Raw genomic sequence first — 24,771 nt, 5'->3', positions numbered from 1 at the left:
CTGGCGTGAGTTTTAAGCCACCGGGTCCGGGACGTGAACTGCGGTCGACTACATGGGAGCCCAGCGACATAGCCATTACGCTAACTGCTGGTTCCCAGAAATTCAGCCGCTTTAACCTACATGCCACCTGCTGGCCAAACTTCCCTTTATTTATTTATTTTTATGTTTTTGCTATAGGATGCGTGTGCATGCCGAGAGAGACAGAGAGAGAGGGAAAGTGAGAAATCACCCCCAGGGGTGTGGCCATGCCACAATTTCATCTCCTCCATATCCTTTTAGGATTTTGCGCACACATGTACATGTGCCTGGCATGTTTTCAAGCCACAGGGTCTGGGACTCCAACCTGTGAGTTGGCTATGTGGGATCCAGTAGTTTAACTACCACACCACCTGCTGGCCCAAGCTTCCCATGTTTTTTTAATAATTATTTATTTTATTTTTTTAAATTTATTTTAATTTGAGCAGAGAGAGGTACTCAGAGAGAGAGAGAGAGAAAGAGAAAGCAAGTCACCAGGTCCGGTATTCAAACCGCAGTCGGCCATGTGGGAGTGTCCAGTGCCTTAACCACCATGCCACCTGCTGGTCCCCCCAAGCTTCCCATTTTTTAACCATTGCCATTATGTATATAAATTAAGCAATATATCAATACATCTGGCCAAAATGAAAACAATCTGAAATTAGATGAGAGACTTCAGAAAGCTCATGAAAAATGGGATTAAAGTGCAAGTTTATTTTGATGCAAAAAATTTTTGAAATTCAAGCAAAATTTTTTCATAATACATAGTTTTCTATGAACTTTTTTCTTCTCATTTCTTTTTATTATTAATTCTTTACAAAGTCTGTTTCAGTGAGTGTAAAATGATAAAAGTAAAATGATCCAAAGCAGTAGAATTACAGAAAATTTACAATTCAAGCTCAATCAGGAACTGTACAATTACACCTGCTAGATTTTGGTTTGTTTTCAAGAGATAGTTCCTCATTTATTGGAGAAAACGTTGATGCCAGAGGCTAGCTCAGTGGTTAGCAGTAAGAAATTATCCAGCCCCTATTTCCAGTCTAGGTGTGGCAACACTTTGAAGAGAGGAGGCAAGTCACTCTGCCCTCTTGCACTGATTCTGATTACTTTGCTTCTAAATGGGAATGGAATGTGCAGGAGTGAGGGCCTCAGGATTGGAGGAAAGGGAAGGAGAAATATGAAGGAAGAGGTTCCATGTGTGTTTTCCATGAACTTTTTGAAGACATCTCTTCTCAGGACCAGCACAGTTGGTATAATGGCTATTTCGCTGGACTCCCATGTAGTTGACTGTGGTTCAAGTCCCAGACCCGGTAGCTTAAACTCATGCCAGGTGCATGTGCATTTTTTTGGTGTTTTTTTTTGTTTTTTGTTTGTTTGTTTGTCTTTGCATCCTATTGCAAAAACAAAGAAACAAACAAACAAACAAACAAACAACAAAAAACAGCCCAATCTCTATGGCACCATCAATAGCATACCCACTGTGCAGCAAGAAGCCTCAGGCTGACTGTGGTTCAAGCCAATTGCCCGGTAGGCCTGAAAACACTTGCGTGTGTGTGTTTTCCTAGGATTCTGGGGGACTGGAGGACTGGAAGAAGGGGATGGAGGCACAACCAAGCCATGTAGACAGCACCTCTCTACCTTCCGACCTCTAGCATGCACTCTGTCATGAATAGTAATCATCAAAACCACATCATGCCCTCTAGCATGCACTCTGTCATGAATAGTAATAATCATCAAAACCACATCATGATATGACTTTTGACTGAGTTATAAATTCTCTCAACTGGTTTCCACTCACTCGACATGTGTTGAGAATGTTGTTTGCAGTAGGATATTGAATAATTCGTTTACCAGTTTTTAGAAATGATAACACCAGTGTTGTCAAAAGCTTATATCATTCGTAAATTGGTACCGACTTGTGGCCCCGTGTAGCCCCATCTCTAAGATTGAGTACATCAAAGAGATGGAAAGGGTGCATTGCCACTTGGAAGTCACAGAGACAGACCCTAAGCAGCATTCTCTCCACTGCCAGGCCATCACGAACTTCTCTGAACAGCTGAATTTAAGTTTTTAAAATTTCTTCCATGAGCAAGAGACAGAGAAATAGCACCTCCAACAGGGTCTTGACTCTGTGACCCACCTTCAGCCTCAGCCAGCCCTGGATCATGGGCATAGTGCCCGGGCACACCCAGGGAGTTCTTTGGACATGAACCTTCCCATGTGGGTCAGCCTTTTGTGGTGTTGCCTTTTACCACTCTGTCACTATCTGACCCCACATGACTGAAGTTATAACTTTTAGGAAGATATTTTATATGTGCTGCCTTTTAAAGCAGTCATACTTTTAATAAAGTTGCTACTTCTTAGAGGAAATACATTTCTAGGTTTATTGTCCACATGCACATTATAATATAATTTCTTTCATTAAATTAATGCTCTTTTCAGTATTTCGAAATGCCTCCTAGATTTTAGTGTTTGAGAATTTGGTGGAAAAGTCTACATTCACTCCTCATAGTTTTAGCTTTACTTGCTCAAGTTTAAAAGTATGTTTTGTTGGTTTTTTTTTTTTTTTTGTCTGTTTTTATATGGCAGACTTCTTGTGTCTTACATCACTGAACATTATATGCTAGACTCATCTGTGACCTTAGACAAGTTACTTACCCTTTCTAAAACTGAGTTGCTTTATCTATGCACTGGAGATAGTCATACTACCTCGCATCCTTGAGAGGATGGAATAAACTAACCTACACAGTGTTTAGCACCATACCTGGTTTATAGTAAGGCACCATATCTTAGCTGCCATCATCATCATTGTTATCGTTGTCATCATCATTATCATTAATTCCCAACTTCCAAACCCATGAACCTTGTCCCTTAATTGGGATGGGAGCAGCAAACATTTTCAAGAGGTTGCATGTATTCATTGGTTCCAAAAAATGTTTGTAAACTAAATAAATAATATGATTCGGATATATAAATTACTGTTTTCCTTGTTTTCTTTTTAAAGAATCACTGTTCTGATCAATTTAATTTATCTTGCATTTTACAGAAGTCAGTGGATGATTTTTAAAAAGCACCTCTTTACCCCATATCATGCTTCTTACTTTCAATCTCAAGATCCTTTACAACTTTGTCAGCTTTATCAATAGCAAATATCTTTGTGTTTGTTTGTTTTTTTATTCTTTTTTTTAATTAAAAAAGTTCAGGTCATTTAAATAATCCTTTTTTTGTAGTGTCGTTCCTCAGCTTCCACATCCTGTCCTCTCTCAGCTCTGGCTCAACTTCTTTTGTTTCAGAGGACTGGATTTCTTCTGTCAGGACATCCCCTTCCTCATCTAAAATAAATGACTTTTCTTTTTGTATTCATAATAGGCTCAAAAATCATTGGGACCAGCAGTTAGCATAATGGCTATGTCACTGGACTCCCATGTAGTCGACCACGGTTCGCGTCCCAGACCCGGTGGCTTAAAATTCATGTGGGGCGCGTGTGCATGTGGCCCAAGATCCCGAGAGGAGAATGAAGGAGAAGGGATGCGGCATGGCCATCCCCTCTGGGGGGTGATTTCCTGCTTTCTGTCTCTCTGTCTCTCTCTGTCTGTCTGGTGAGCACACGTGCCCTAAAGCAAAAACCTCTTGGGAAAAAAAAAAAAAATTTTGTCCCTGGTCATGACTGCAATTCGAATGGGCTCAGCACAGACGGGAAGTTGGAGGGGTCAGATGACTTTATTATGCATAATAAAATGTATATTCACTTTAAATTTTTTAAAGAATTATTTAATTTTATTAACTGTCATTATTTTATTATTTTACTTATTTATTTATTATTTTTAAGTTGAACAGAGAGAGACAAAGAGAGAGAGAGAAGGAAAGTGAGAAAGCAAGCTGCCAGATCTAGGACATGCACTGCAGTCAGCCATGTGGGTGTGCAGCTGCCTTACCCACCATGCCACCTGCCAGTCCCTCACATTAAATTTTTAAAGAATTCATAACTTTTTTTTAATGAGAGGGAGAGAGCTTGAGAGTCATAGAGAGAGAGAAAAATAGTTATTTTTTGACAGAATTTTCCCATGTCATGATTTTCTTGCCCGTTTCCCATTAGCTGTTGTCACAGGCTTATGCCACAATGGCTGGCCTATGTAGGTTGGGTGAGGAATCAGACCTGGACCTCCCCTGTGGTCTCAACCTCACAGCAGCATCCTCCCTCTTGCACCACCACAGCTGGACCTGTAATAATGTCTGACATTGTTCTTCTTCGTTCATGAGCTCTAAAAGTTCAGTTGAGTTTTGTTAATATTAAAATACCATCTAAGTTTGAAATGATTGCTGCCCATTGTCTTTGTCATTGCAGTCCTTCATTTGTTGCTCTTTTCCAGTTCCATTATGTCTGCCTTTGATGTTTGATGATCTAAGTCGTATGGTAGATTATAGGCACTACGACATATGATGTAATGATGTTTTCTTTTTTATTTCTCATATATTAACCAGCGCCATCCAGTTATTTACCAGCACTTGGTTAAAACCATAATATGAAGGAGACATTGGCACTAGCAGAATCTCCCTGGGGTTTCTGTCTTTTGTGTTGAGTGATGATGATGTGCTCTCAGGCTTGCCTGCAGAGTGAGGTGTCCATCCTCCATGCTTCCCACAACTCCCTGGAATAGCATTTATCATACTTATTTGTAGTTCGCCTAGTGAAAGGAACCCAGCTGAAACTAATTTAGGTAAAATAAAGAAATTACTAGAAGAATTCTGAAGCAAAAGGTTTCATGACCAAACCACGGGAAAAACAGAAGCTGCTGGGCATTAGGGAGACCAACCCTGCCAGTTGTGTTCCTCAGCCTCATGCCTTTGCTGGCAGACTTCTCTCACAGGTCAAGAAATAGAAGAGGCTGCTACAGAGCACACTAAGCCATGCTCACCCTAGCTCTGTGTTCTGAATTCCTTGGGAAAATATTTGATGGGTGTAGTTTCTGTCAGGTCCCTATCCCTGAACCCATTGGTAGAGGGTGGAGTATTAAAATGACCCTATTTGGACCAGATACCAGCTTCACATCATACTGGAATATCACAACTCTTCAAGGGCCTGCATGACTAGAGTACAGAGAGGACCATTTCCTAGAAGATGTGCAGCAGAACAGAAGTTATCCTCTATAATAGTCTCTCTGTGGTTATTGGTTCCTTATGCATTCCTCTGATCAACTATAGTAATGTGAGTCCTTAGAGAAAGATATATTTTGTTTGGTTATATATCCCCAGTCCTGGTATAGTATCTGTTACAGTACTTGCTTACTAAATGTAGTGTATACATTATGGTACACAAAAAGGTTATGGAGACCAGCAGTTAGCATGATGGCTATGTCGCTGGACTCCCATGTAGTCAACTGCGGTTCAAGTCCTGGACCCAGCGGCTTAAACTCACGCTGGGTGCATGTGTGTGTGTGCCCAAAATCCCAAGAGGAGAATGGAGGAGAAGGGATTGTGGTGTGGCCATCCCCCCTGGGGGGTGATTTCTCGCTTTCTGTCTTTCTGTCTGTCTCTGTCTTTTTGGCAAGCGTATGTGCCCTATAGCAAAAAAAAAAAAAAAAACCTCTCTAAAAAAAAGAGGTTATGTAAGTGATTTTGTGGTGTCATGTCCTATCTTGTGAGAATGATCTAATAGGAGCCACCAATTGTGATGTAGCAGCAGCCCAACGGGACACACGTGGGAAGGCCTTGGTTTTGCGTTCTGGGGCCTCCTTGTGCATGATCTGACTGAGGCTGCGGGTGGATCCTGGTGTGAAGACCCTGTTGGAGGTGTCTATCTGCTCTTTCTCTCTCATGAAAGAAGTAAATAAACTTAAAGACAAAAAGAGCAAAAGTAAATGACCTAACAGTTCCAAGTTCTAATTCTGGCCTGTTCAGTTATGAGTCACCAAACTCAAGAGAACTTGAGCCCCTTGTTCTGTAAAATGGAGAGCATCTCTCTTCTAGGTTTATCCCCATCAGACAGGTGAGTTTGTTTTGAAAGTAAAAATTACTTTGTCATGTGCACGTAAAAATTATTGGGCCATCGGAAAAGTCATGATGCATTTTTACATAGGAAAACAAAGGAAAATATGTCATGACTTCTCTGACCACCTATGCATGGTCTGTTCAGTTTGCTGTGGTTTTAATATCACTCTCCTTGTGGGCCCAAAAATATAAAATTGTCAATTTGGACAAAGCAGATGAAAATATCTGCTCTTAGTGTTTTTTTCAGCTCTGTTTCAGAGGGGTACAAACGATGGATGTGTCTTCTGTCTGGAGTACATGGACTTTGATTTCAGTCTTTAATAACAATTTCCACAGATAAATCTACGTGCCAGATGGGTGGTGATTGGGAGAGATAAGCTCACTAAACATTTCACTGTGTCCTTTTTACCTGTTTAGGTTTTTGTCAAGCAGGCAAGGATTTGCGTTTGGTATCACTGTGCATGGAACAAATCGATATCCCAGCTGGGTTCCTCTTGGTGGGGGCCAAATCTCCCAACCTTCCTGAGCACATCCTAGTCTGCGCTGTAGACAAGAGATTTCTACCAGATGATCACGGAAAAAATGCACTTTTAGGTGAGTATTTCATACCTATGAAATTTCTTCTAAGATGAGGCAGTTAAAATATATGTTTATTTAATCAAAGAGTTTAAAAAAAATCACAGGATTAATTGTGGATTATATAGTTTAGTTCCAGTATGAGACTTGAATATGTCTCATAATAGAATAACTTCTTAAAACTTCTTAAAAATAGGGACCAGTTGGGGACCAGCAGGTGGCGTGGTGGTTAAGGCGCTGGACACACCTACATGGCTGACCATGGTTCGAGTCCTGGACATGGTGGCTTGCTTTCTCACTTTTCCTCTTTCTCTTCCTCTCTCCCTCTGTCTGTGTCTCTCTCTGGTCAAATTAAAATAAAATGAATGAATAAATTTTAAAAAATAGGGACCAGCAGTTGGCATAATGGCTGTGTCACTGGACTCCCATGTAGTTGACCACAATTCAAGTCCAGGACCCGGTGGTTTAAACTCACGCCGGGCCTGTGTGAATGCGTGCTCAAGATCCCAATAGGAGAATGGAAGAGAAGGGATTGCAGTGTGGCCATCCCCCCCCTAGGGAGGTGCTATCTCACTTTTTGTCTCTCTTTCTCTGTCTTTCTGGTGAGTGCACACACCCTATAGCAAAAACCTCTCAAAAAAAATTCTTAAAAATAAAAATAACTTCTTAAAACTAATTTTCATGGTTTTTTTTTCATTCTCAAAACATTTGCCTTAATTAAGACTTAAAATTTTTCTTTCCTCTGTTCATGATGGACTGTTTATGCATGCACATGTGAAAGTGAGAAAGAGAGAAAGAGAGGAATACCTTCCCCTGGGTCTGCCCCTCTGAGATCCCCTTCCTTCAGTCCTCCAACTTGTTGCATCTTGGGCAGTTATGTATGTGTCTGGTATGTTTCAGACTCACTGGGCTGGAAGTTCAAATCGCTGGTCACCATGTGGATCTGGCTTCTCTGAGCAGAGTATTACTGCTATACCACAGAGCTGATCAAAATGACTCTTTTTGAACAGATCTTAAAGGATAGCATGCAATTTGTCAGAACTTAATATTTTATAAAACAAACTAGAATTCACTTTCTATAGTATCTTTGATCTGGACACGATATCAAGTCAACTCTCAATTATTAACTTATAGATTATCCCCTTTGTAAGTTATTTGTACTTTTTCCATACCACCCATTATTCCTATAATAACCCCATGGCCTAGTGGTTAAGGGAACCAGGTCCAATGTGACCAACCACAGTTGGAACCTGTCCCTCATGGTTTGAAAACCATGCCAGGTGTGTGTGTGTGTGTGTGTGTGTGTGTGTGTGTACCTAGAATACCAATGTGATGGAGAAATGGAGGAGAAGGGATTGAGGTATGACAGTGCTCTATTAGGGAGTGCTTTCTCTCTCTCTCTCTCTCTCTTTGTTTCTCTATGGCAAGCTCATGTACTCTCTGTTAAAAAAAAAAAAAAAAAAAAGAACTCTACTGGTAAATCTCTTCTATTGGACTGAATTAGCAAGGAAGGCCCAACTATTTATGAGTTCATTCATTTGTGCAGCTATATTTATTTAAAAATATTCAGCGATCAGGACCAGCAGTTAGCGTAATGGCTATGTCGCTAGACTCCCATGTAGCTGACTGCGGTTCAAGGCCCGGATCCAGTGGCTTAAACTTGGGCTGGGCTCATGTGCGTGAGTGCCCAAGATCCTGAGAGGAGAATGGAGGAGAAGGGATTGTGGCGTGGCCATCCCCCTTGGGGGGTGATTTCTCACGTTCTATCTCTCCGTCTCTCTCCATATTTTTGGTGAGTGCATGCACCCTATAGCAAAAACCTCTCCAAAAAAAAAAATTCAATGATCATGTTAAAATATGATATATGGAGCATTAAGATTCACTCTTTTCTTCACACGGTTTACAACCAAGCAGTCTACGGTAGAACAAATGTAGAAAACTTTTAGAATATCATAGTTTCTTCTAATGAAATAGTTCTGAAAAGGTTCTGATTGCAGACAATCTCTGTGAATGCTTTTTTTTGGGGGGGGCGGGGGGACTGGGGTGCATGTACTCACTTGCACATGCACATGAGAGAAATTACCCCCTAGAGAGATGGACACACCATCATCTCCTCCTCCATTCTCCTCTCAGAATTGTGGGCAAGCATGCACATGTGCCCGTCATGATTTTCAAGCCACTGGGTCCAGGAATTGAACCACTCAGCTGGCTATATGAGATCCATTGCCTTAATCTCCATGCCACTTCCTGGTCTCCTACATAATGCTTTGGTTATTGTTGTTCAGTGATTCTTTGTGACTAGAGGTATCTATTTGAATGCATCATGGAAAAGACAGAAAATGGTATCAGACTTCTTAATTCTCTGTAATCAGGAATATGAGATTAAAGACCATAGGCTTTGGGATCAGAAGTATGTTTAAATCCAAGATTTTCTACTTACTACTTGAATTTAGGCAAGTAGTTCAAGAAGTTGAAGTCCTAGATTCCTCATGTATATAATGGTGCCAGTAATGCTTACCTTGTCGAGTTATAAAGATCAGATGAGATGGGGGCTGGCAGATAGTGTGGTGGGTAAGGGCACTGGACTCCCACACGGTCGACTGTGGTTTGAGTCCCAGACCTGGCAGCTTGCTTTCTTACTTTCCTTCTCTCTCTCTCTCTCTCTCTCTCTCTCTCTCTCCTCCTACTCCTCCTCCTCTGTTCAAATTAAAATAAATAAAAAGTTAATTAATTAATTAATTAATTTAATTTAATTTAATAATTCTTTTTTAAAAATCAGATGAGATGGAGCAGCCAGTTGTTAAGGTAGTTAAGTCCCACATGGATGACTGCACAGTTTGAGTCCTAAACCTGACAGATTGAAAAACATAATGGTGTGCATGGATGTGTGCCCAAAATACTTAAAGGAGGGACAACTAGAGGAGAAGGGATTGTGGCTTGACCATCCTCTATGGGATTTTTCACATTCTCTGGTGAATTTAAAAGAAAATGAAAAAGATCAGAAGAGATTATGTTTATAAAGCACCCATTCAGCACAGTGCCTAGAAGATAGTACTTGCTCTTTATTTTATTTTTTAATTATTTTGTAGAGGTTTTTGCCTTAGGTTGCTCACCACTCATCAGAGAGAGACAGAGACAGTGACAAGGAAACTGAGAAGCCACACACACACACACACACACACTCCCCGGAAGGATGGCCATACAGCAATCCTTTCTCCTCCATTTTTCTCCGAGTATCTTGGGCACACATGCACACGTGCCTGGCACAATTTTGAAGCCACCAGGTCTGGGACTCGAACGACGATCAGTCATGTGGGAGTCCAGTGACATAACTGCTTTACTATCTGCTGGTCCCAGTACTTGCTCTTTAAATGGTAGTTACTCTGCTGTTGTATTTATTGAATACTGATCTAGGCTTGGAACATTTTTTACTTTCTCTAGTCTTGTAAATGAATGTACTTTTTCACTAGTTACTTCTCTACATGAAACTGTAGTGCAACAATCTGGTAGATTTTTCTTTTTTCTTTTCTTTTTCAAACCTTAAAACCCCACAGTCATTGTTTATTATAAAGATGAACCTCAATTGTTGCAATGGGCTTATCAATAGGATTTCTGGTAGCAAGCACGGGCACCAGGGCCTCCAAACTTTTTGGATTTGCAGTGATGGGGGTCAGCTACCAGCAGGGTCTGGTCATAGTGGATGAAAATGTCTTTGATCTCCTTGGAAGCCTCACCCACATATTTCTGGTAATAGGCCACCAGGAGTTTGGAGATGGACTGGCGGATAGCATAAATCTGGGCCACGTGGCCACCACCCTTTATACAGACACAGATGTCCACACCAGCAAACTACTCCTTGCCCAGGAGCAGAACAGGTTCCAGTAGCTTATATTGCAGCATGCGCAGCTCGAACATTTCCAGAAGCTGCCTGTTCACCTTGATAAGGCCTTGCCCCGTTTGCAGTGCCCCATGGCTGTGGCCGTCATCTCGCGCCTGAAGACCTGCACAGACTGCAGAGGGCCCTTAGACGGCATGGCTGCGGGCATAGAAAAGAGCAAGCTGGTAGATTTTTCCTAGATAAGCACATTGTTGAGATTTTTTTCATGTTCAGTAATAGTCTATGGTCCAAAGACTGATCCATCCAACATTTCTTAGTTACGATGGTTGCTTTTAGTATACATGATGATACTGTGAGAGATATTTTTAAGCTTCAGTTATTTTAGAATCCCCAATGGACTCCAATATCAATCTGTCTATGTTTTTATATAAATTATACACATTTCAAAGACTGTGGGGGAGTTGATTTAAAAAAATACTGACCCAGAAGACAGGCATTGTGTCTCAAATCTACTGTGCAATTGAAAGATTTGACTGCCAGAAAAACTAGGAAGATCATTTGACTGTAAGAAGTGTTATTTTTGTTACTGACGAGAGCAAGAACTTTGAGTAGATAGTCTCTTGAGCTAAGGCCAATGCCGTAACCATAGAGAGGTTTAAAATGGACTCGGATTCTTACTCTTTGATATTGTTAACGACATGTTGCCATTAGTGTGAAGGTTCTCTTCTTTGCACACTCTCCAGTCCTATTGCTTTCTCTTCCTTTTCACAGTCCTGTTTGTCACTTCAGAGACTGGACAGAGGAAAAGAGAAAACTCAACCTTAATAGCTTGACAATTCTAATTCCCCCACTAATCTTTTCTGAACTGCTTGTACAAACCAGATAAGCCTCATTTTTTCGACACTGTCCTTCATTATTTTGGCTGAAAGGTCCTTATAGCTTTTCCCTATGTTTTGGGTGTGGTAGGTCTGCCGCAGAGGTCAAGCAATTTTCCACGAAGGCATAATGACCACGTCAGAACCTATACCTGAAACAATACCTAACACATAGTAGAAAACAAGGATTTGTTTGTTGGATGGATAAATGACTTTAGGAACTTGGCGAACTAGGCAGCCATTGGCGTTCGTTTTTTTGATCTACGGCTCCAAGGGCTTGGACAAGTGGCCAAACGCTCTCAAATACAGTTCATCTATGAATGTGTTCTAAGTAATTTATACAATTATAGTAATTTTTATATTTCTATAAAGTGACAATAGCAAACTACTAATTCTTTGTAGTCAATCAGAGGTTGTAACAATGACTATCTCTTGCTTACCACTGTTTCTCAATAAATAATGTTTGAGTGAATACTAATAAATTGGACTGCTCATTTATAAATGTTTTAAATTGAGTGTCAGAATTTTTTTTTTTAATTTGCCAGAGGGCACTCACTGGAGAGAGACAGAGAGGGAAAATGAGAAAGCGCTCTCTGTGAGAGATGGTCATGCCATGGTCCTGTCTCCATTTCTCACTCCTGGGATTTGGGGCATACATGCACATGCACTGGTGTGTTTTTCTTTCTGTCTTTTCTATTTTTTTTAAGTGAGATTTTTGCTATAGAGCGCATTTGCTTGCGTGAGAGACAGAGAGACAGAAAGCAAGAAATCACTCCCCCAGGGCAGAGAGCCACACCTCAATCCCTTCTCCTCCATTCTCCCCTCAGGATCTTAGACATGCACGCACATGCACCTATCATGAGCTTTAAGCTGCCAGGTCTGGGACTTGAACCACAGTCAACTACGTGGAAGTGGCATAACTATTACACCATTTGCTGATCCTACTGCTGTGATGTTCAAGCCGTTGTTTTAGGACTCGAATGGCGCAGTTGGCATTGTGGGATCCAGCCACCTCCTGGCCCAGCATTTTTTTTTTTAATGACCAGGGGGCCCAGGAACCCACCAGAGAGAAAGAGAAAAAGCACACCCCTAGTGTAGTGTATCATGTTGCAATCCTTTCTCTTCTGCTCCATCTTGTCAGGATTTTGACCATGCACCCATATGTGTCTGGCATGTTTTTCAAGCTACCAGGACTGGGATTCAAACCATCGCTGGCCTTACAGGATCTGGTTTCCCATGCCCAGTGCTTAACTGGTGCACTGTGGGGCCAGCCAGAGTGTCAGCATTTTGACATCAGGATGTTGTGATATTTTCTATGTTTAATCTTAATTGGCCTTTTGTCAATTATGTAACAGGTGGATTTTCCACAGGACTTGAAGAGAGTGAATCATTTCATCAGTAACTTTATTTCCTGTTGGTTATTTGTATAGAGATGATGTCTTTGTACAATAGGGGAATGCTCTTTCTTTTTTTTTTTTTTTTTTTTTGGAGGTTTTTTTTCTATAGGGCATGTGTGCTCGCCAGACAGACAGAGAGAAACAGAGAGACAGAAAGTGAGAAATCCCCCCCCCAGGGGGGATGGCCATGCCGCAGTCCCTTCTCCTCTGTTCTCCTCTCAGGATCTTGGGCACGCACACACACGCACCTGGTGTGAGTTTAAGCCACCAGGTCCGGGATGCAAACCGTGGGAGTCCAGTGACATAGCCATTACGCTAACTGCTGGTCCCTCTTTTTTAATTTTTTTTAAAAGAATTATTTATTTATTTATTTATTTCCATTTGTTAATATTATTTTTTTAAATTGACCAGAGAGAGAAATGGAAAGCGAGAAAGCAAGCTGCCAGGTCCAGGACTTGAAGTGTGGTTGGCCATGTGCGAGACAGAAAGCAAGAAATCACCCCCTAGGGAGATGATCATGCCGCAATCCCCTCTCCTCCATTCTCCTCTCAGGGTCTTGGGCACACACATGCTCTCAGTGTGAGTTTCAAGCCACCAGGTCCGAGACTTGAACCGATGTCAACTAAGTGGGAGCCCAGCAATGTAACCATTTTGCCATCGCTGGTCCCTCTTACAACTTTTTTTTGTCGTGTTCACCTCTACGACAGAAAATGTCTTGTGCCCTTTTTAGACAAGACCAGAGGAGCTCGCTGTCTTAGTATCTGCCATTTCTTCTCTGTGTTAAGGGGACTGGAGAAGTGGATTTTTGATAAAGCAAAGCATGACTTTTTACCCTCCCAGCCTTCTCCATTTCATCTTCTTTCCAAACCCCCTGCTTCGGCCATGTCACTGACAGGTTCATTTTGTTTGGTTAATCTGGGTGAGGAATTGTTTGGAAGTTAGATCAAAGAGAAAAGTAAGTTTGTTCTTGTTTTATTTATTTACTTTCTACGTAAAGGAGTGGTTGAATATAGAGGATACAGGAGTCTCATGGAATCTCAGGGAGCATAATGGGATCTCATGGAAAGTGGAAAATTGACAATGCCCTGAGTTGCCCCTCTCTGTCCACACTCAGCTCTCCTCCAAAGACCAGCTTCCTCTTCATGGTTTCAGTTCATTCTCTCCTGCAGCCCAGCTTACATGCGGCTGACATAAGCCCCAACGCAGCTTCCAATTTTTTTTAAAAAGAATTATTTATTTAATTATTTAGAAAAAAATATTTTAAAAATAATTATTCATTTATTTTGACTTATTAATTCATTTATTTCAATTTGACCAGAGAGACACATAGAGAGCAAGAGGGAAAAAGGGGAAAGTGAGAAAGCAAGCTTCCAGGTCCAGGATTTGAACCATAGCCGGCCACGTGGGAGTCCAGCCCTCAACCATCATGCTACCTGCTGGCCCATATTTATTATTTTTAATTTGCTATAGCACATGCGCACTCACTACAGAAGAGAAATAAAGTGAAAAGGCAAGCTGCCAGGTCCAGGACACAAAGCGCAGTCCCCTGGGAGTACAGCAGCCCACCCACAACGCCACCTGCTGGCCCCCTCAAGTTCCAGTGTTACAAAGCCTTAGAAATTCAGGGTCTACTACCATCTGACTGACTTTTTAAATTTTATTTCAAAATTCCAGGAGAGTCAGATTGGGCCCCGGTCTCACCAGCGATGTCCCTAGAAGCCGTTCATGTAGTGGGCAGGATAGAGAACCAGAGCCAGCATAGGCCGGTTCTGCAAGAGGGAAACACGTGGCAGAGAAATAACGAACCTCTCTGGACCTATATTTTTCTTCTTATTGTGTGTATCATATAAACTCTACCACTCTATTCCATGATATAGCTCTGTTTCCTTAACTATTATTCATTTAGACCAGCATTTAAATTATTGACAGTATTCATTATTATAAAACAACTCTGCTAAAAAAAATTGTGTGCCTTCTTTTATCTTTGAATTTTTCCTTAACATTGGTCAAAGAGTGTGAATATATCTATGCTTTTCCTTTCTTTTTTTAAGAATTATTTCATTTAACTTTATTTATTTATTTTAATTTGATCAGAGAGGGACAGATTGAGAGAGAGAGAGAGACAGAAAGTGAGAAAACAAGCCGCCAGGTCCGAGACTCAAACCATGGTTGGCTATGTGGGAGTCTAGAGTCCTTAATCACCACACCACTGCCGGCCCTGTCTATGCTTTTTCTACATAAAAGTATTGTATTAATTTACAAGGCCCCCAGTAACATTGGTTTTCTTCATTTCAGGGTTTTCTGGAAACTGTATTGGTTGTGGAGAAAGAGGATTTCGGTATTTCACGGAATTTTCCAACCACATCAACTTGAAGCTCACCACCCAGCCAAAGAAGCAGAAGCACTTAAAGTACTACCTAGTCAGAAGCTCCCAGGGTGTACTGTCAAAGGGACCTCTCATCTGCTGGAAAGGTATTCAACACAGGGGTGGGGGGAGCAGAGTGAAGATTTTATGATGGTGGCAAGTGACCAATATAGGGCTCAAAGGTCAGGTGTGACAGAGATAAATATCTCAAGTGTAGGAGGCCATCTAAAAATTTAAAGCTGGGGCCAGACGGTGGTGCAGCAGTAATGCAACTGGACCCACGTAGGAAAGGTCCTGAGCTCACCTCCTGGGACTTGCCTGAGCGTGCTGAGTGTGTGCAAGTGCCTGTAATCTGGGCTGGCTGACACTGGGGGTATCAGCAGATGGCATAATTGTTACGTTGCTGGACTCCCAAGTAGTCAACCTCGGTTCGAGTCTCAGACCCAGAGGCTTAAAACATGCTGGGCATGTGTGTGTGGATGCCCAGATTCTGAGAGGAGAATGGAGAAGGGATTGTGGAATGACTATCTTCCCTGGGGGCGGGGGGGGTGGAGAGGTGATTTCTCACTTTCTATCTATCTGTCTCTCTTTGCCTCTCCCATGAACGCACACTCTCTATAGCAAAAATCTCCTGAAAGAAAGAAAGAAAGAAAGAAAGAAAGCCTCTGATAGGTTATTTGACATGCTCCTTACTTTTGATTTAATTTTTTATAGGATGTGTGTGCTCTCCAGAGGGAGACTAAGACAGACAGAAACAGAAGGATAGTGAGAAATCACCTCCCCGTGGGGTTGGCCACACTATAATTCCTTCTCCTCCATTCTCCTCTTGGGATTTTGTGCACACACACACACACAGGTGCTCAGTGTGTTTTTCAAGCCATTGCATTCAGGACTTGAACTGAGGTGTTGGCCAAGAGGGGACCAGTACCTTAACCACCATACCACCCATTGCCCCCCCCCCCCCGCATTTTTTTTCTTTCAGAGAGGTTTTTGCTATAGGGCACATGCACTCTCCAGAAAGACAGAGAGAGACAGAAAGCGAGAAATCACCCCCCAGGGGGGATGGCCACGCTGCAATCCCTTCTCCTCCATTCTCCTCTTGGGATCTTGGGCACGCATGCACATGCGCCCAGCATGAGTTTAAGCCGCCGGGTCCAGGACTCAAACGGCGGTCAACTACATGGGAGTCCAGCGACATACCCATTACGCTAACTGCTGGTCCCACCCCTCCGCCTTTTTAAGACAATGTCTTGATATGTTTCTGACATAGCATTACAGGCACGTGCCAACATGCCTGGCTCGCTTGCTCTCTCTTTTTCTTTCTCTCTCTCTCTTTTTTCAGACAGTTCCTTGCTACATTACCCAGGCCAATCTGGGGCCCTGATCTTCCTGCTTCACTTTACCCCAGTTGCTGGCATTACAGGCATACACACCCCTGGGCCAGCCTTTAGACTGACCCAGAATCAACCCAGGTCTCACATGTGGTGTGTGACAGAGTGCAGTGCAGAGCAGTGTCTTCACAGCTCTTGCCACTGTGGCTCGGCCTGTGTCTTATGGTTTCTAACACAGACTATAAGTTTAGGAAGGTGCATATCTCTGTATTGGTCTCTTGAAAAGAGAGGACAGTTTTTATAAGGGGAAAAAGGACCTTTTCTTGCTCTTTTGTCATTTAGAGAAGATATCAAAGTTTCAAATTCCTTGGCGTGGTGCTGTTTTTACTTTTTAAATTCTTTTGGTAATTCTCAACTGTCTGTATTGTTCTATTTTAATTAGACCTAAGCAGCTTTAGAATAAACAATGCTCTCTTCACAATATCTGGGAAAATGCACTATTAAATTGACAAAGTTCTGCTTCTTTTAAATTAGAACTTATTTGTAGAAATGACTCCAGCTGAAACTTTACATCTTCATATATTCGATAGAAATTGTCATATGTTGTATCCGCTGTTCTAATGGAGTAGAATATCCCATCCTAATTCTGTTTAGCAGTTCCTTAGATGCTGAGACCCCCCCATTTAATAACTGTCTTTATGTTTCTTTCTGTTGTCTACACAAGATTTTTGCCTGACCATGCAAATTCACATTACAACTGCAGAAATTGCAGATTTATCTTCAGTCTTTTATCTTAATTTCTCTGGGTTGCCCTTAAAGTAGCATTATATAATTCCTTAGGAACGGCTACTTGTTCGAAGTTAGGTATCATCAAAATGTAAAGACTATGACCTCTGAATCATAAGCCAGTACATTATAGTTCCTCTAGCTTTATAAGTTAATTTATTTTCTAAATTAAACTTTTTAAACTTTTGTTTTGATGTATAAAATATGTCTGCTTTGGGACCAGCAGTTGGCATAATGGCTATGTCGCTGAATTCCAATGTAGTCGACCACAGTTCAAGTCCCAGACCCAGTGACTTAAACTCACACCAGGCAAGTGTGTGCGTGCCCAAGATCCCGAGAGGAGAATGGAGGAGAAGGGATTGCGGTGTGGCCATCCCTCCTGGGAGATAATTTCTTGCTTTTTGTCTCTCTTTCTCTCTTTCTGGCAAGTGCACGCACCCTATAGCAAAAACCTCTCACAAAAAAATCTGTTTTATTCCTTAGTTGTATTATTATTGTTATTATTTCTAGAGGGTGTATACAGTCACCAGAGAGAGAGAGAGACAAAGCACCCCTCAGTGCAGTGTGTTCATGCCATAATCCTTTCTCATTCATTTCTCCATCCTGTTAGGATTTGGGGTTTGAGTGTCCATTTTCCACAAACTTTTTGAAGTCCTTTTGTATAATACCTCTTCACAGAAGAAGTATACAAAGAAGTACACAAGTTGTAGAAAACTGCCTCCAACTCTTAGTACCCGATAAACCTGACAACTCTCTAAAGGATCCTCTATAATTAACTTTGTCACATGCAGTAATTTCTATTCTTTTTCTACATGTTACATTTTGAGACTAATATAGTATCACTTGGTTGGGTGTTACAGTCCCACAGACTGTTCTGATATTTGCTATCAACCTGAATCATACAAAGCTCCATTAAAATATACCAGAGCCCAAATATCAACTGAGTATTGCATGATCAGGCATCAGCTTGAATTTTGTCTATTTCCTTTAGTAAGAATTGAAGCATATGAATTTGAGCATTTCTAATTTTTCTCTCCTGCCTATAATTGTTCTTTTTTTTCTGATTTTGTACACCATTTAAGATTGAGAAGAGAAAGTTGAAAGCTGCTTACACAGACTCCAGTTTATAGTTCTATACTTAAATCAGTTCTGGGCTGGTATTTGAAAAGTTTATTGGGCTTTTATAGATTTTCTATATGTTAGCCTCTGTTTTACCCATAAAACTAGCATGATTACATTGGTTATGAGTATTTTTCCCTGGGCACTGGTCTGTGGGGAACAAAGAATGGTTATAAAGAACAAAAAAATGGTTACAATGAGCAGTAGCCATTGTTACTCTTGGTAATCATTGTTACTGTTCATTGTAACCATTTCTTTGCCTCCAAACTTAACATCTGGCTCTACAAAGTACTGTATCCCCAAACCTGAACATTCAGCTGGAGTCGGGATTAGGGAAAGGGGGTCTCTGATAAGGAAAGTGACTGACTGCCACTTATGGAATGGCAATTTATTTTAGCGGTTTTATGGATCATGTCCCCATCACCTGTTTTTTGATTTTGTTTTCTAATTTTGCCAGAGAGTATGTATGCTTGCTGGAGAGAGTTGGAGCAGGGAGTAGGAGACAGGAGGAATGGGAAAGCAACCCCTATGGGGAATGGTCACACTGAAATCCCTCTCCTTTACTTCTCCTTCCTTTCAGGATTTTGGGCACACGCACACGTGCATGTGTGTGTTTCTCACACAGGTTTGGGACTTGAACCAGGGGTTGGCCACCTTACCTACCACTCCGTGGGCTGGATCCCCATCACCCATTTGTGTGTGTGTGTGTGTGTGTGTGTGTGTGTGTGTGTGTGTGTGTTTTAAGAGAGATTTTTGCCATAGGGAGTGAGCATGCACTGGAGAGACACAGAGACAGAAGGTGAGAAATCACCCCCCCAGGAAGAGTGGCCACACTGCAATCCCTTGCCCTCCATTCAACTCTTGGGATTTGGGGCACACATGCACATGCACCCGGTGTGAATTTTAAGTCACTGGATCTAGGACTCAAACCGCTGTTGACTACATGGAAGTCCAGCAATATAACCATTATGCCATCTGCTGGTCCCCCATCACCTGTTTTAACAGAACATTGGTCTGTTTGTATAATGTGATTTTTACTCCTTTCCAGAATGTAGAAGCCGACAATCCTCTGCTCCTTGCCACTCTGTTAAAGCAAACTCTTCAGTGTCATCAACTGTGACCCCAGAAAATGGGACAACTAATGGATACAAATCAGGATTCACTCAGACAGGTATGGGGAGTTCTCTTTTGGCATTTTGAGCAGCTGATGTATATTTCATGAGGGAATTTTAAATATATTGTTTGCTGGCTTGAATAGGGATATTTAAAAATAAAGGTATTGTTTGAGTCACTATTAGAATTAGAGCTGGACACTGAGGTGGGTCAGTCTGTAGATAACTGGGACTCGAGTTCCAGCAGTCCTGCCAGTGATGGAGAAAGAAACTGACCATGGGTAAGCCTTGACTCCAGTCATATTGAGCGTAGGACCTGGCCCAGGGGACTCTGACAGTAGGCAACCAGTAGGAATCGGACGTGAGGAAGCCTACCCACAGCTCTCAGGGGCAAGTACTGGGGACACACTTGTGCGTCTGAAGTTCAAAGCTAGGGCTCCAAACCCACAGAACGATAGAGGAGTAGTGTACTGAGTGGGATAGAAAGTAGGGTCCCAAGGCAGGATTGTGGCTCACAATGGATGAATCCAGGACCTATTTTACAAGATAGGGGCTTAGTTACAAATAACCAGATAACATCTTAGTGCCTGAAACTAGGTTATATTATCAGGGCAGGATCAGCAGATTGGACGGTCTTGATACTGAGCAGATAAGCTACTATTCTAAGGCTTCTAAAAATTCCACCAGGACAGAACGTTGGTTCAGACCCTGAGGTCAGGAGAAAACTCCAGGTGGGACTAAACAGTTGCAGGTGGCTAAGGGCGGGAGCGCAGCAACTGAAGAGCTCCTAACAGACAGTACTTGAGAAAACTGCTCAGAACCATCCCCAGTTAATATCTTCGGTAAGAAAGAAAATATTTCGGAGGAGTTTGTACATTTTTTCCAGTTCATTTGTTTTTTGCGAAGCACCATCCTGTCTGATACACAGGCTTCATAGCATATGTGCTTTGTCAATGTCCGCTCAACCACAAGTTGAAAAGAAGGCTGTCTTCATTAGCTGCCGAGCATACCTCTTTGAAATTTATGTGAAATTCTGAGGAGCTGATAAATCGATAATCAACCGTAGCAGGGATAATAAGACTAACCTTATTTGGGGCACTTCTCACTATGTACATAGCTAAGTCCACTTCATCCTGAATTGAAATAAAAAGCCCAGATTTTTTTTGTTGTTTGTTTTTTGTTTGTTTGTTTGTTTTGAGAGGTTTTTGCTATAGGGTGTGTGCTCTCACCAGAAAGACAGAGAGAGACAGAGAGACAGAAAACAAGAAATCACCCCCCAGGGAGAATGGCCATGCCACAGTCCCTTCTCCTCTATTCTCCTCTCGGGATCTTGGGCACACACGCACACGTGCCCAGCATGAGTTTAAGCCACTGGGTCCAGGACTCGAACCACAATCGACTACATGGGAGTCCAGTGACATAACCATTATGCGAACTGCTGGTCCCAAAAGCCCAGTTGTTAAAGCCAGGTTTGGTGGCATTGGCCTGACGTTTCAGTCATTTGGGAGGCTAAGCTAGGAGAATTGCAACTTTGCAAGACCCTGTCTAAAATAAAAAAATTTTTGAAGTCCAACTTTTAGATTGTCCAGGAGATTTAGATAACACCATGATTTAAAAGGAGAAACCATTTCTCTTTAGAATAAATGACAGAACATCATATCACTAGGTATTCAAGAAAGAAAATGTTGGCATTTGGTTCTTGACATTGAAAGACTTTCATTACATGAATGATAAACCCTCAGGTCTCTCCCATAATATTATTTTAGTAATTTGATTGATTCCCTGACATATCTTTGGATATTAAACCCTGGGACTATAAAATGTAATTTAAAAAAAAATTGTCAGAGAGTGCATGTACTAGCCAGAGAGACAGACAGATTTAGAGAGAGATGGAAAGCAAGAAAGTCACCCCATGGAGCATGGTCATGTCGCAAGCCCTTCTCCTCTACTTCTCTCTCCTTTCAGAAGTTTGGGCACATGTGCATACACTCCTGGCATGGTTTTCCAAGCCACCGGACCTAGGACTCGAACTGAATGGTCGGCCATGTGGAATCCAGTTGCCTTAGCCACCAGGCTACCGGTTGGCCCAAAATGTAGTTTTTAAAACAGTATCAAAAATGAACATTTACTGGGCCAGATGGTAAGGCAGCCATAAAACACAACACTCTGAGAGGCTGACCTACTTGGGAAGGTTCCAAATTTAGGTCTGAAGACCTCCCTGAGTACTCCAGCAGCCATGGTCCAGGGCTAGCTAAGGATGAGGGTGGATCGTGGTGTCAAGACCCTGTTGGAGGTGCTATCTCTCTGTCTCTATTTCTCTCACTCAGAAATTAAATAAAAAAATAAAACTTCTTATGAGAGATTTTTTGCTATAGGGCATATGCACTCACCAGAGAGATAGAGAAGAGACAGAGACACAGAGAGAAAGTGAGAAATCACCACCCCAGGGAAATGGTCACTCCATAATCCCCTCACCTCCATTCTCCTCTTGGGATTGTGGGCGTGTACACGTGCCCAGCATGAGTTTTAAGACACCAAGTCCAGAACTCAACCATGGTCGACTACATGGATGTAACCATTATGCTATTTGCAGGTCTCAACACTTTTAAAACTTTAAAAATTAATATTTACATTATTCCATCAAAAACCTATCAAACATTTTATTATGTTTTAAGAACTTTATCAGATGCTATTAGACAGTATTTCAGGATCCTGGATTTAAAAACCACTCATCCGGGGCCAGCATGTGACATAGTGGTTAAGGTGCTGGACTGCCACATGGCTGACCATGGTTCAAGTCCTGGACCCGGTGGCTTGAAACTCATACTGGGTACATGTGCATGTGTGTCTAAAATCCCAAGGAGAGAATAGAGGAGAAGGGATTGCAGTTGCCTATCCTCACTAGGAGGGTGGTGGTGGTGATTTCTTTCTCTCTCTTTCTCTCTCTGTATCTCTCTGTCGAGTGCATGCATGCTATAGCAAAAATGTCTCTAGAAAAAATAAAATAAAAACCACTTGTCTAAGGGATTAAATAACAATAAAATATGTTACTTTTCCTAAGAAAGAAAGTGGTAAATAACTAGTCATATCTGAAAATGATGAAAACATATTAAAATGCTAATAATAATAATATAATTATATCAGAAATTATATTTTGGAAACAAATTTTTCCCTAAGAAAGGAAATCAACATTGAGGCTTCAGCAAAGGCTCTCCCAGTTGTCCTGTTGAGACGCAGGCAAGGGGGGAAAGGGAACACAGACCAGTCACAATGAGCACAGCGAGTTCATGGGGTATGGGTCGCTCCTGGGGTGTACGTGATCACTCGGCCATGAAGTTAATTATTAACAACTTACTAGCAATCGGAGACCTGAAGAAAAGAACATGCCTTGATAGTAGAAGTGAGACTTTGTGTCTAAAACTTTCATATTTATGATTTATGTTTTTAAATTATTTAATAATAATATCTTTTATCAGACACATACTGAACAAAATGGGCTGTAAGGATTTCATGTTTGCATTCTGGTTTCATTGCAAATATGAGCGTTCGTAGCATCTCCTTGATGGATAGATTGAGATGCACCTTAATCTAGAGAATTGCCTTCTCCTTGAACTTTTTAAAAAAGAATGATTTGTTTATGGGGCTGTAGATGGCATGGTGGTTAAGGGCACTAGACTCCCACATGACTGACCACAGTTTGAGTCCTGGACCTGGCAGCTTGCTTTCTTACTCCTCCCCCCTCCCCCGTTTCTCTCTGGCCAAACTAAATAATAATAATGATAATTGAAGTTAAATAAATAATTCATTTTATTATTTTTTTCCAGTGAAGCATTTTATCTGTATGTGTGTATTACCTCCCTAGAAAAAGAATCCCAGGATTTTCCCTCCTGAGTGTTTGTGCCTTGCTTCTTTGTGGCCCATGGTGCCAGCTGAGGTGGTCAGTGCAATGAAACCAAACTGACGTGATGCGAGCAGATTATGCTGCCAATTCTCTAGATCTTTGAGTTGCGCATCAATCTGGGGCTGATCACTCCACACTTGTTTAACCTGCCAGTGAGATTCACAACAATTTTTCCAGCTCTGTGGTCATCAGTGATTTCAAATTCGCCAGTGTAACCATCTTCATCATCACAGTTAGAAACCAGACAATGACTTTGGAGCATGTCTAATAAGAACCTGGCGTGTGCCTCTCTTTTCAGCATTGTTGATGTTCTTGAGGGCATCAGCCAGGACATTCATGTGTACCTTTATTGCTGTACAGAAAGATGGTGGAAAGAGCTATTATTATTTTTGAATTTGCTATAAGGCATGCACGCTTGCCAGAGAGAGAGAGAGAGAAAGTGAGAAAACAAGCCTCCAGATCCGAGACTTGAACTGCAGACGGCTGTATCGGAGTTCAACCATCACACCACCTGCTGGCCCCTTCTCCTTGAACTTAACCTGTAATCAGCAACTGCCCACAATAGATGTTTCCTAGCCAAAAGTGTAGGTACACACATTATGTAATACTGAAGAAGGGAATACTTTACATTTGCACAACTTTGTCTTGAGTTATGCCTGCCAAGCTCAGGCTGTTCTGTTCTAGCTGGCTTGATGCTTATCCTCTGCAAATTTTCTTTTAACATTTACTGACATTAGTAATTCAAATTTTAGCCCTTCTCCTCTATTCTCCCCTTGGGATTTTAGACACATATGCACACTCTTCCAGCATGAGTTTCAAGCCACCGGGTCCAGGACTTGAACCATGGTCAGCCATGTGACAGTCCAGCACCTTAACCACTATGCCACATGCTGGCCCCGGATGAATAGTTTTTAAATCCAACCCAACATCAAAGAAGTATTTTAACATTTTTACTGAAGATGACTATATATTTATCTGCCTATATTATATATGTGCCACACACGCATTACAATTAGTCAGGACAAGAATTCAAGAATAGGTGAAAAAGCAAATTTTACCTAACCTAAGATCTTGAAAAATTATTGAATTTTTTTCTAAAGGTTCTTTTTTTTTTTTTAAACTATCGTAGTTAAGTCTTCGAGTCATTTTAAGTTAATTTTTATTTATGGTATGAGGTTAGGATCTAAATTCACCTTTTCACCTGTGACTAGCCAGTTGTCCCAGCACTATTTATTGAACAGCTGTTTTCTTATCAGTGAATTGCATTTGTCAAAAATAAATTAACTGGGGCCAGCAGGTGGCATGGAGGATAAAGAGCTGAGATCCCACAGGGACAACTGTGTAGTTCAAGTCCCAGACTCCTGCAGCTTGAAAAACACACTAGGCGTGTGTGTGTGTGTGTGTGTGTGTGTGTGTGTGTATGTCCATACCCCCCGGGAAGTAATTTATCAATTTTCCTCTCTGTCTT

The 24,771-nt window shown here is 41.6% G+C and overlaps 1 protein-coding gene and 2 pseudogenes across 1 annotated transcript in view; 1 reads left to right on the top strand and 2 right to left on the bottom strand.

The window, feature by feature from the left end:
• Window positions 1–24,771, top strand: part of GREB1L (GREB1 like retinoic acid receptor coactivator) — a gene marked incomplete in the record, with an annotated part of 234,692 nt that overhangs the window by 108,316 nt on the left and 101,605 nt on the right. The window contains 3 exon segments of the mRNA XM_027773094.1: window positions 6,421–6,597; window positions 14,985–15,161; window positions 19,339–19,461. Of these exon segments, the coding sequence (XP_027628895.1) occupies window positions 6,421–6,597; window positions 14,985–15,161; window positions 19,339–19,461 (477 nt within the window).
• LOC102499462 (40S ribosomal protein S16 pseudogene) lies at window positions 10,180–10,613 on the bottom strand (annotated as a pseudogene).
• Window positions 23,261–23,641, bottom strand: LOC106735182 (40S ribosomal protein S15a pseudogene; annotated as a pseudogene).

The sequence above is a fragment of the Tupaia chinensis genome, unplaced genomic scaffold (assembly GCF_000334495.1).
Source record: "Tupaia chinensis unplaced genomic scaffold, TupChi_1.0 Scaffold000320_2, whole genome shotgun sequence".
Classification (NCBI taxonomy): domain Eukaryota; kingdom Metazoa; phylum Chordata; class Mammalia; order Scandentia; family Tupaiidae; genus Tupaia; species Tupaia belangeri.
Note: the sequence above shows the minus strand (reverse complement) of the source record. Positions and strands in the feature narration are given on the sequence as shown.